The sequence below is a fragment of the Furipterus horrens genome, unplaced genomic scaffold (assembly GCF_987537825.1).
Source record: "Furipterus horrens unplaced genomic scaffold, mFurHor1.1.pri manual_scaffold_9, whole genome shotgun sequence".
NCBI lineage: Eukaryota > Metazoa > Chordata > Mammalia > Chiroptera > Furipteridae > Furipterus > Furipterus horrens.
In genome coordinates this window covers 102,900,023-102,912,326 of record NW_028327179.1, presented here as the reverse complement: position 1 = coordinate 102,912,326, position 12,304 = coordinate 102,900,023, and the positions used below count along the sequence as shown (strand labels likewise).

At 59.7% G+C, this 12,304-nt stretch overlaps 1 protein-coding gene across 1 annotated transcript in view; it reads left to right on the top strand.

The window, feature by feature from the left end:
• Nucleotides 1-12,304, top strand: part of PTPRN2 (protein tyrosine phosphatase receptor type N2) — a 367,694-nt gene that overhangs the window by 173,525 nt on the left and 181,865 nt on the right. Inside the window, exons 8-10 of the mRNA XM_090287741.1 lie at nt 926-966; nt 3,293-3,657; nt 10,714-10,800. Coding sequence (XP_090143867.1) covers nt 926-966; nt 3,293-3,657; nt 10,714-10,800 — 493 coding nt within the window. The remainder of the gene's footprint in view (nt 1-925; nt 967-3,292; nt 3,658-10,713; nt 10,801-12,304) is intronic.

The following is a 12,304-nucleotide window of genomic DNA, read 5'->3' as shown; positions in this document are numbered from 1 at the left end:
CTGACCCAGAGCATTTTGTGGGATGTGTGCAGGGAGGGTGGCCATTGCTGGGCTAGCGAAGTGGAAGGTGTTCGTCTGAACGTCTGCCTGAGGCTCACATCCCCCTGAGGCTGCTCCAGGGAGACAGCAGAGGCCCCGACTCCCGCAACACACACACGTACACACATGCACACATGTACTGCCCCACACACAGGCTCGGGCTCCCCGACGATTGGCCTTCTCTGTGCCTGACTGCTTCTCAGAGTCACTGGAACTGCGTTCAGGCGTGCGGCTGAGTGCTTGCACACAGTAGGCCCACACACACATGCCTGACGCCCCAGAGGAGGAGGCACGTCTCTGGGGACTGGGACAGGCTTGTGTGGCAGCCAGGAGGCGTGAGCAGGCACCGGGCTCCGCCAGGACGAGGCGCTTGCAAGGCGCTCAGCGATTGAGAGGGCGGACGCCACTCTGAGGCTGGGAGGGTCTAGGAGGGCCTGGGCATGGTTGCCACGGCTACAGGACGGCGCGGTGGCTTGTGTGCCATGGGGCTTTGCAGGCAGGACATTGATCTGCAGCAGTGACCACCACGGAAATAGCCTGTCAGCGCCTGTTGACAGCATACCTGGGCGGGCTCGGGTCCGCCGCTTCAGTCCACTCTTTCAGAGCTATGGACTGTCCTGCACGGTGGGTTCTCCTGCTGAGCTGACACTCGGGGGACATGTAGGTCCACGGACCCCTGTCGTGCTTGACGGCTGGCGTCACATCACCATTCAGCCGGTGGGCCCCTCCTCCTCCGTGACTTTTACAGAGCGCAGTTCTGTGTCGTGGAAGTGCAGATGGCGACGTTAGGGAGAGAAGGCCCCTTGGTGGCTGCTGACGTACCACAACCCCTCACGGTGACATTCTTGACCAGGACTTTGGTGACGCTCACTTGTGTCTTCCACAGATAACAGAGAGCCAGACGATGAAGCTGCAGCTCGCAAAGAGGTAAGGGGCCACGTCTTTGCATGTGCTCGCGGTAAACCCAGAGCTGTCTGCGGCTCGGGAAGGTTTGTGAAATACAAAGTATTTCCCTAGGCAAGGATGGGAAAGCCCTCATAGTCCCCAAATTGAAAAAAGTGTAAACAGTACATGCAAAATTGTATATATTTAGATACAGGCTCATATCTCTTTTCAGATCTTAGAGGGATATTTATCCATTGTAGCAATATGGAAAATGGTTACCGCAAAGAAGAAAATTACTATTCCTCAGAATTTCTGCACCCAGGGGTGTGGACGGTAACTAGACACCATCAGATTCTGCTTGAGGCTGTCCCGTGTGCTGACCTCTGGGCTTACTAACAGGGACAGTGCCCGGCTCTAGACGGCTACACCTGCTCAGTGCTCAGTGGCCATGGGCCACATGCGGGATTCGTTAACATTAACTAAGTAGAACATTCAGTTTCTGAGCTGTACTCACCCTGTTCCGCGTGGGCCTCGGGAGCCGGGCGGCTCAGCTGCAGGGCTGGCCATCACGTGCCGGCTCTGCTGGACCACGCGGGTCAGGGGGGCTGTGTGGGAAAGGGCCTTGACCCAGGCAACACCCACTCCCAGAGCCGTTGCTCGGTTTCCCCTATTTAAGGCCCTTTGCTCATTAGTACAAGCCTTAAGGATGCAGAACATCAGTTCTCCAGCAGTGGCAGTGACCTCGTGTGGCTCTGCAGAACAACCATGCGGTGCGGAGAAAAGGGGCTTGGGTCAGTGCTTTTATGTCAGCGTCTCTGCGTGTTTGGGTCAGCACCGGTCAGCAAGTACAGTCAGCGGTTCTTTCAAACGTCCATCAGAAATGGTGGCATGTTCCATCTGAGCTGCAGAAGGGGGTCTAAGAGCGCCCTTCTAGTTTCTGAAGAGGAGGGATGGGGAGCAGCAGCGGCCGAGCGCGGGGCCAGGCTGCGGGTCTCCCGGTCACACGGGCCATGGGGGCCCTGAGCCCGCCCTCTGCGAGGCCCCAGGGCCCCTCCGCGTGGCGGTTTCGTCCTGGGTGAGCCAGGTTCCGATTCGTTCCGCTGCCGCTTGGGGTGCATCTTCAAGCAGTTCGTTCCACCAGGGTCCTTCAGTGTTGTGTCATCTGAGCTCTTATTTATTTAGTAAGTTTCCTCCTCACGCAGACGCATGTAAGTGAGAATCCTGTTCTCCTTCCTTCCAAAGCCTGAGGATGTTGTCCCCTCCCTGTTTGGTCCCTGAAATGCCACTCAGATCCAAATTTGAACAAATATCTTCATCAAATTATTTTCTATAAACATTCCAAAGCGAAAGGAAAAGCTAGGCATTGTTTTTAGTAAGGTGGCGTAATCAGTTTCCTTTGCAGTCCTGCCTTAACTCCGAAAGTATAATGTACCTGCTTTAGAGACGTGAGCTCGGAAGGAAATCCGGCTTTCCTGCTTCTGTCCACGACGACACTGGAGACATAATTTCATGCTGAGAAAGGCAATGCCTGTCCTAGAAGGCGCCTCCAGGCACTCCGCTCCGTCCTCCACCAGGGCCGGGGCACCGCGTGTGTTTCCGCAGCAGGCGGTGCTAGGTGCCTCAGGGTGTCCCAGTGACCACATCTGACGTCCGTTAGACCCGACCTCACGTCCTGGGTCTGCCCCTCCCCCCGCCCTCCGTGACCGTGTGCAGGGTCAGAGACAAACCCCGTTCCCTGCTCCCTCGGGTAATGATTACAGAACGCGCCCTGCGCCTGACGCAGAGCCGTGCTGCGGCTGCAGGACACCGTTCCTCAGTCGGGACCCTCCGGCCCAGGAAGCAGGGTCAGGGTGGGACAGGCGTTCGCAGGTGCGGACTAGACGTTCTCCAGGGTGCAGTTCCCCATCCTGTGAGATGGGGGAGGACCGTCCTGGCTCGGGTTGTCATGAGGACTCAGAGCCTTCGCCACCATGCGAGCTCAGTACGTTCAAATTGTTACTGTCGTTACGATCGCTGTTACATTGTCGGCTGTTTCTAGCGGGCGGGAGTGGGTTTGGGAATCACAGGGGTTATCTTTAGCGTATACCTGCTGAGGCCCTACACGGACTGGACACGTTGAGGTTCTTCGGAAGGTGTGTGTTCGTATGCACGGGGCCAGGTTGGGGGCATGCTATGAAGGGGTTCCGATGCACGTCCTCTGCTGGCTGAAAGTTTCTCATCGAGACATAATTCTGAATACAGGCCTTTGTCAGCTTCTCCTTCCACGGTGCCTGTTATGGCCCCACGTCAGGGCTTCGCCACAGGCAGCCTTCTGTTGTGTGACAGCCTTTCTCCTGGCAGCCATCTCACACGGTTTCCTCTCCTGCAGGTCAGCCCGCTGAGCCGCAGACTCCAGGATGGCCTGCAGGATCCTGGCTCTCGGCTCCTGCCCGAAGCCCCGGCCCCTGTGTGGAGCAAGAAATCCGAGGACCCCCAGGCATCCTTGTCTTCAGAGGAGGATGCCCCCGGCGAGGAGAACGTGAAGAGTCAGACCTACTCCAAAGAGCTGTGGGAGCGGCCGCCACACTGGGAGCCCAGGGTCGGCGGGTTTGGGGAGTCCCCACCCGGGGTCCCGGGGGCCCCGCAGGAGGACCCACAGCTCAGAGCAGGAGCTCGGGGACGTGCCGGCGACGGCCTACGCCTGGAAGTCAAGTCTCCGGGGGAGGAATACGGCTACATCGTGACGGAAAACGAGTGAGTAGGAGCTCTGGTCCTTCTCTCCTGGGTCCCGGTGCCCACTGGAGTGGGGCCGTGCTCTCTATGCGGCTTGTCTCCCCTGGTGTGTCAGGTGTGGCGTGCAGCCATGGGTCAGCCATCTGTCCCCGTTGTCCCCCACTCTGCACTTCTGACCTGGGAGCCTGAGCTCAGGGTTAGCTCCCCACAAAACAGAGCCCTTCCTGCTCCTTGGCCTTGGCCTGGTTGCCCCCTGGTCATACCCAGGGTCGTGTTGAAACTGCACCAGCGTCAGGTGGGGCTGGCAGGTGTTGTGGGTGGCACCCCAGGGCGTGGCAGGTGGGGTCAGCATCGGATGCTGGGTCCACGCCTGCGAAAACACCAAACTCATGATCCCTTTCACACCAAAGTTGCCCACGTGTTATCCTTCGGGGGAGATCGGCCCCAGAGTGCGGAAGCATCGGTCCTCAGCTCATTCTGGCCTCAGTCCCATGAGGTCCCGAACTCAAACGCCACGTCTCAGCCAGCGACAGGGCCAGCCTCTCATCTGGGCGTCGCTAAGGAGGCTGACACACTCTCGCTGCCGAGCTTCATGAAAAACGTTTCCTTTGAGGAATGAGAGAGATGTTTCAAAGGAAAACATGTCTGTGTGGCTACACACACACAGGTGTGTGTGTGGTGTGTACTGTATGTGTACTATATGTACTGTGTGTGCTTGCACGTGTGTGTGTGTCGTGTGTAATATGTGAGGTGGGTGTGTGTTTCTAGTGTGTGGAGCTGCTCTGGGAGCCTTTGCTCCCCGCAGAACATCCATGTCTTCCTGTCCCAACACCTGCGGGCTCGTTCAGCCACGAGGTGCTGCCTCAGGGTCAGTGCTCCCCTCACTTGGGGTCCTTGGCTTCCTGCGCACAAAGGAGCGTGAGCACCTGCTGTCTGCATGGACCACCGAGGACCGTGTGGTTTGCCGGGAACCTTTAGGGCAGGACAGTCGACCCCCCCAGGGTCAGACCAGGCCAGTCGCAGAGAAGTCACAGCTCAGCAAGCTGCCAGCACTTCCGCCACAGACCCTGTCAGGTCGGCGGTTGGCGTTCGTCCTGCTCTGGCCGACATCCCCGCAGAATGGGCAGTGGCAGTGGGAACAGAGGGAGAGTTGTTCTTGGCGCCGCGTTTATTTTCCTGTGGAGCTTCCGGGCGTCCCCTTGGGGACTTGAACACTGGTTGCGACCCGCACTCCCTTATTTTGGCTGGTCTCCCTTTTCCTTTGCTGCTTCAGTGGGTGAAATACACATGGTGCAGGTAACTCAGCTCTGCGTCCATAGTTCCCCGCCTGTCACCAGGCCTAATGCATGAGGTGGGGACTCCCCTTTCTGTCCCGGAGACAGAGGTAGAGGCTCTGACTCTGTTATCGGATTAACTGGCTATCTGGGACTCTCTGGGTCAAGATTGCACCAGTTCTCAGCCTAAGTCTTCATAGATCAGCTATTAATTGACAAGAATCTCATTCCATTCTTTAAGAAAAAGGCTTCTGTACATGTGGTTGTCCCGTAAAGGAGAAGGAACGTGACCCCTGCTCCGCGTCGTCCCATCGCGGACTCACGGTCGCCATCGACACTCAGGCCAGAGGTGGCCCGTGGCTCAGCTCTGCCGGCACCTCTCTCACTCACACTTGCTGATGGACGAGGTGCACTTCAACCTTCCCCATTTATACTTCCTCTCTTTACAGAGCAGACGGGTGACTCAGGACGGGGTGAAGGGCTGGAGAGCCATCCTGTCCTCCACGGACAGTGGGAAATTATTTCGAGTGCCGTCAGGGGGAGCTCACAGGCTGGAGGGTGACTTGGGAGCGAAGGGGCCGTTTACCTCCCAGGAAAGAGGAAACTCCTTTTACGTCGGAGCATAAACGCTTTAGAGGCATGCAGGTGTCCAGGTTACCTGCCGTTTCTCTTCACAAAAGAAGGCCCTCGTGTTTGGGCTTGGTCCCTTTTAGAAGGATCTGTCGAGGCGATGAGGTGGCTTTGGAGAAGTGAGCCGTGGTCATGAGCACATGCAGGGGCTGAGGGGCAGCCATTGGAGTTGTCAGCTGGCTGTTGGAGGAGGCCCCACATCGCCCCTGGGGACCGCACTGCCCAGCAGCTTCGGTGGTTGAAGGGTCCTGCACGCCGAGCACCGCGCAGGTTTTAGGGTTTCTGTCTCAGAGCGCATCTCACCAACGTGGTCTGCCTTTCTGTGGAGGGGGTACAGCCGCCATCTCTGTACGCTCTTCCCTACGTGGGACAAGCTCCCTGCCGCCACGTCCACCTGCAGCTTATTTGTCTTAAAGACCTAGACTGTCTCTGGGCCTTCGGCCCTCTCTGCTCCATGCCCATCCTGAGTGGCTGCCACCCACAGCGCAGCTCAGTGCTTGCAGTGCGGACGGTCTTGGAAGGCCCGCGACGCTGGTGCTCTCCTCTTTCTGCCGCGCTCACATCTGGCGGCCGCAGGGCTCACTATAAGTACCGCCATCTGTCCCAGATTCCCATTCCTAGCCCACCTGACACCCACACCGCCGCCTCTATCTGCGTCCACACCGAGACCTGCGTGGCTGGCCCGGGGAAGCTGCGCTTCTCTTCAGTGATGTCCTGAGATTCCACAGCAGCATAATCCCCGGGGACCCTTATCGCCTAACGCTGCCACTGAGTTTTTGCAAAATGTCATCTGCATCATAAACGGGCCTAGACTTGCATCCCTCAGTCTGAGTTAAGCTGTTTAAATTTCACTCCTACAGAGGAGGGAGTAAGAGCGAGGGGAAAGGTATCAAAAGAGGAGATTTGCTGGGATGTCAAAATAGAAGTCTGGGAATAAAGAATACTGGCAGAGGGAAAGGAAAAACGGAAGAAATACAGAATTCTGAGGGCGCTCAGGCATGGGGTGCTGGCTTACCTGGGATGCTGTTTCCTGGGAGCTGCGTGGAGCTGCGCCTCCTGGAGTCAGCAGAGGGCAGGCGGGTGGAGGGGAGTCAGGTCCCACAGGCAAGAGGCCACGTGTCTGCCGGCGGGAGCGGGACCGGGGAGGCCCTGGAACAGGCTGGGAGAGGCAGGAAGTGGCAGGAGAGCCCACAGGACCCGCAAGGACTTCCTGCAACTGTCCTGGACGCAACTGGAGGGCACCGAGCAGGCGCGTGGTGGGCGGGGTCTCCTCTCCCAGGTCCCTGTGCTGCGCAGAGACAAGGGATGACAGAGGGTGACTGGCCGGGAGGTGGGGGACTCTGGTCATTCCCTCCGCTCTGTCCGCCCTCCTGCTGTCTCTGCACCGTGGGGCTGACCCACGAAGTGTTGCCTGAGCAGGGAGCCAACCTGACCTTAGACCCCAGTGAGTGTGGGTGTCGCTGCTCCGCTCCCCAGGCTGCTTGGTCAGTGGGGCTCCTGGCGAGGTCCCAGCGGGCAGGGCCGCCAGGCCCCGGAGGCTGTTCGTCCCCTCCTTCCCTCTGTGGGGACCTTACTGAGGCCGCGTGTCCTGGGCAGTTTGGTGGAGAACCCCAGTGTGTGGCTGGGGCTGGAGGAGGCCACGGCGCTGCTGTGGGGTGGGAGGGGCACGGCTGGGTGTGAGGGCAGAGACGCCCGGTGTGGGGAGTGGGAGTGACCAGGGCTGGGGGACGCCCAGTGCACACCAGGCAGCTCTCTGCACTCCCTCTGGCGGGACCAGCCCCTTCCAGCCCCCATCAGGGGAGTCTGCAGCCCCCTTGGCTGCTGGGACTCAGAGCCCGGGGCCTCCCTGCCCCCAGCCAGCGGCTGTGGGTCCACACGGCTGCTTGGATACCTGTGGCATCCGTTTTAACATCTCTTTCATTTACAATTTTATTTTCTGAGCTTGCTCTCTAGCTCTAGTTTCTCTATTATTTTAAAGATTTTATTTATTTTTAGAAAGAGGGGAAGGGAGAGAGGAAGAGAGGGAGGGAAACATCAATGTGTGGTTGCCTCTTACGTGCCCCCAACTGGAGACCTGGCCACGACTCGGGCATGTGCCCTGACTGGGATTCGAACCGACGACCATTCAGTTTGCAGGCTGGAGCTCAACCCACTGAGCCACACCAGCCAGGGCTAGTTTTCTATTTTTCTCTTTCTAAAAGACAGCCCTTAGTTTCGTTGATCATTTCTATTGTTTTTTTCAGCTCAATTCCTTGATTTTTGCTCTAATCTCTGTTCTTTCCTTCCTTCTACCAACCACTTAGTTTGCTCTTTTTCTAGTTCCTCGCGGGTGCGGGGCTGACAGCCATCACCGGGCCATCGGCCTGAGTCTTACGCACGACAGCCAGGTTCATGGCAGCACTCTGAGAACTCTGTAGAACTTCACCACGATAATCTCATTAAGGAGGAGCATGTTAAATCTCCACGTCATGGGTGAAGGGACGCGGGGTCAGGAGGTGTCAGGAGGTGGACAGTGGGCTGGGGTTCGTGACCCAGCCTCTGGACTCCCAGCTCAGCAGGTTTCCCCCGTGGGTGTGACACGCTGGACAACCGATTCGTGGAGTCTGGTGACAGACCCGGGGTGGAAGCGGGCAGATGCTCAGTGTGGGGGACAGAGCTAAGGCCACTGGAAACGGGGATGGGAGAGCAGCGGTCCTGCGGACCTGAGCAGCCAGGGCACGTCTGTCGTGAAGCCCCTGGGAGACAGGTCCCGGGAGGCCGAAGCGGCCAGGGGTGACCCTGCAGCTCGGCCGGGGCCGTGGTTCCACTCAAGGGGCGTTTACAGAGTCACCTGCTCGGATTGTCACAGTGCCCGTCCCCTTGCTGGGGCTCCCTCAAACATTTACATTTTAATGATTTAAGAAATGTTGGGTTTTTGACATTTTGGTGTTTTCCTGTGAATTCATTCATGCTGTTAACACACTCATCAAACCGGCTTGTGGTTATGTGTGGGGCAACGGTTGGTGGCTGGAACCCAAACCACACCTGGTGAAATGCTGCCCCTGCTCCCCGTGCTGCCCGGGGACCCAGGGACGGGCCGCGTCTGAGATGCCTCGCAGTGCTGCGAGGACGTGAGCCGAGAGGTAGAGGCCTCACCTGGCCGCGGCGGCACCAGTCGCCCTGCGTCGGGTCGGACGTCAGCAGGGAGGCAGCCCATCCCTCACTGCTGAGCCTCCCTGGCCGCTGCCCTGAGCTTGGCCTGGTGGAAGGAAGACCACCTGTGGCCGTCGGAGCTTGGAGGGCAGGCCCGGGCCCCTCCCCACGTCACTGTCCCACATCCCAGAGCAAGCTTCGCGCAGCACAGGTTCTTTCTCCAACAGACGCTCCAAGTCTGGCCTCCAGTGGACACGTCTCCCTGGCACCCATGCCTGGGCTGTGGGCACACAGACGCCCGTCCCAGCAGACATCATTTAGGGACGGGTGTCCTGGGGCAGCGGTGGCTTCTGGAAACAAAGCTGAGACCTGCAGCTGCAGGCAGACAGGCAGGGGGTGATGTGGAAGACGCAGAGGTTCCCGGCAGACCCCTTTCCCCAGTTGGCACCTCACCTCTTGTGGGGCTAAGGCGCTGGCTCTGAAGGGTGTCCTGGGACCTCATAAGTGGGATGGGGGATGAGGTCAAAGGGCACACTTCCAGACCCCACGCACACCCATGTGAAAGCACCTCCTTTTACATCATAATGTGAAAAGCCGCTGGAGAGCTGTATTTGGGAGGTTTGGGGGGACCGTCCACCCTTGACAGAAGGGTCCCCAGCCCTGCAGGCCACTCACTCACTTGTGTAGCAGGACCACGGGGAGGACCGCCCTGGATCACAGACCCAGGTGGCACCTGCTCCCCACCATCCCCTCCTTTCTCACCTCGTAGGAGAGCAGCTTGCAGGCCCAGGGGGGTTGGGAGCGGCTGAGGTGAGGGGTGCAGAGGGGCTTCCAGCCTTAGCGCCCGCTGCACACCTGTCTCCGTGCCCCACTCTCTCCTGGATGGCACCAGGGACGGGGTGTCAGGCCCTTGAGCGTGCACCCTAAGTCGATCACCTGCTGCCACCCGTCTGCACATGCAGCCGCGTCCTGAGGGTCTGGGGTCAGGACTTCAACACGAGTCCTTGGCGATCCCGTGCACCACTCAGCTTTCACTCACCGACGGCTTCTGCCTGCTTCCCCATGGGACAGGAAGCCCGGGAGGCCGAGACACGGCCTTCGTTCCCTGGGCCCCCAGCACCTCCTTCCACCTGCTGGGGGTGCGCGGGAGGGCGGAACGGCCACCTGGAGAGAACTTGTCTGTGCGACAATCTCATTGGACCTCCCTTTGAGGTGACAGCAGTGGCGGCTCACAGGCAACGTGCAAAGTGCAGAGCCGCGTGCCGGGATCCAGGATCTGTCGTCAGAACCTGGAATGACCTCTTTGCGTGGAGTGGCTTTGCTGGGGGGCGGCATTCAGGAACGTGCACCCCTTTACGGAGTCGCCGCTGGCCGGCCGGCTGGTCACCTGTCTCATTGCTCACCCTTCGAGTGCGAGGTTTGCGTATCTTCTCACGGGCCCGTAACTCACTTTAGAAATGACTCCATTAAAAAACATGCTGCTGCCTTGGCCGGGAGGCTCAGCTGGTTGGAGCGTCGTCCCAAACGCCAAGAGGACGTGGGTCTGATCCCAGGTTGGGCGCGTGCGGGAGGCAACGGATCAATGTTTGTCTCTCACATCGATGTCTCTGTCTCTGTCTCTGTCTCTCCGTCTCACTGTGATATAAGTAAACATGTCCCCAGGTGAGGATTAAAAGGAAATTAAGAATAGGACTGTGTTTCCTTTGCACGTTTGCCTCCCCATCCTGAGGCCTGGCTTTCTGCCTCCTCCCCGTCCAGCGTGCCATTCTCGTCGAGGCTGAGACGCGCGAGGCTGCTTCTTGGGTCCTCACACGTCCCCTGTGCACTGGGTGGTTTGTCCTCTCGCTGGGAGGTCCAGGGGAGTCGTTGTGGCTGAAGAAGCAGCTCGTGCCGTTGCGCAGAGAGCTGGTCACAGTGGCAGAAATACAGCGGGGAGGCCGCCAGGCTCCCGGGCCGGGTGGGGACTCGGGGGCTTCAGCCCCTGCAGGACTGATGAGTCAGTTCCGTGTGGTGACGCTGCCCCTCTCTGCTCCCCCCACAGCCCCTTGAGCCTGGAGAAGGGAAAGGAGTTGATGGAGGACGTCGCCCGTCTGCTCCAGGTGCCGATGAGCGTCATCGCGGACACCGAGTGAGTGTGGGCGCGGGGTCCCCGGGTTTGATTCTCGCCCACGTCAGGTTCCGTTTCATAAATTGGTTTGCAAGGGAAAGAGCCGTGCGCCTGTGGTTCCTGTTAATTACACCAGAGAGCAACTGTTCCGGAAAGAAATGAAAGGAAATTCCAGTGGGGTTGCTAAGTTATTTAAACACAGCTGAAGCCCGAGTGTAATTATAAGAGTCATAATCAGCAAGCGTGGAGGCCCACCCCACCGTGGTTTCCAGCCCTGCTGCTCTGAGGATCACCTGGGAGGCTCTGGAATGTTCTGTGGCCCGTGGTAGCACTTGGTGGGTGGCGGCAGGGTGCAGGGCCACATTTCAGTGACAACACAGAGGATGCAGGCCCGTGGCCCATGCATGGGGCGGTGGTGGTGGTGGTGGGGCTGCCGTTGCCTAGTTCTTGGAACATGGAGGAGCAGCGAGGACAAGCAACGTGTAAGGGGGACACCTGAGTGGGCTGCCCAGCGCAGGTGCAGGCGGACAGCAGGCCCCACGTGGAGAGCCAGGTGTGGGCAGTGCGGCCGGCAAACACTGCTGAGGTCTGAAGTGGGGCCACACTGAGCGCCCATGGACGGGAGCGTGGACTCAGGGAGCCCCCACCAAAGCCTGCCCGGGGCTCACTGAGCACTGGCCCTGACCGGCCTGGGGAGAGGAGCTGGGCCGCGTGGCCCTGCACAAACGTCTGGCCGCTTACGGGAAAGGCAGGTGCGTTTGTGGGCAGCAAGCATGAAGGGCGCTCAGAGACGGGAGGAAGGAAGCACCTCACCCGGCCCGGGGCCCGGAAGCTTCTGGAAGAAGAGGTGGCAGACAGGCAGTGCGCCCTCAGTGCCCAGCTCAGAGTGTAGGACCCACGCAGCGAGTGTCCCGAACAAGTGCCCAGAGCTGCAGGGAGCCAGGGAGCTGCCTGTGCTCGCCGCACCGGGGCGCACACACCTGGGGCACAGGTGGGCTGCGCCGGGGGAGAGCAGGTGAACTGGGCGCGCTCGGTGGGGCCCAGGAGAGGGGCTGGGTCGGACTGTGAGGAGGAGGGGCTGCCCAGCCATGGTTCAGCCCGGACAGCAGGAGGGGAAGGAGGTTTGCAAGAGCCCAGGTGAGATGGGGACAGGCCCTGGGGGCGTTGGCTGCAGGGGACCCTTGGCGGAGAGGCGCCTGCCTGGGAGGCAGAGCAGGGTGGACACAGGGACTGGAGAGCGAGGGTGGGACTGAGCCACACCCTGCAGGGACTCACCAGCTGGCTGCCTCTCCACAGAGGGAACAGGCACAGGTCAGGGTGGGGGTCACAGCTCGCGTCCGGAGCCCTGGGCCGGCGGGCATGCTCCTCTGCCGTCTGCCCGCCGGGACCCAGGTGACGAAGGGGCAGCAGGAAGTGCCTCCCTGTTTAATCCCTGGGCTATGTCTGTGCTCTGGCTCGGGGCGGGCGTGCATGGCGGTCAGGAAGCCGGGGACTCGGGAGGGTTGGGAGCATCCCGGCGGGTGGG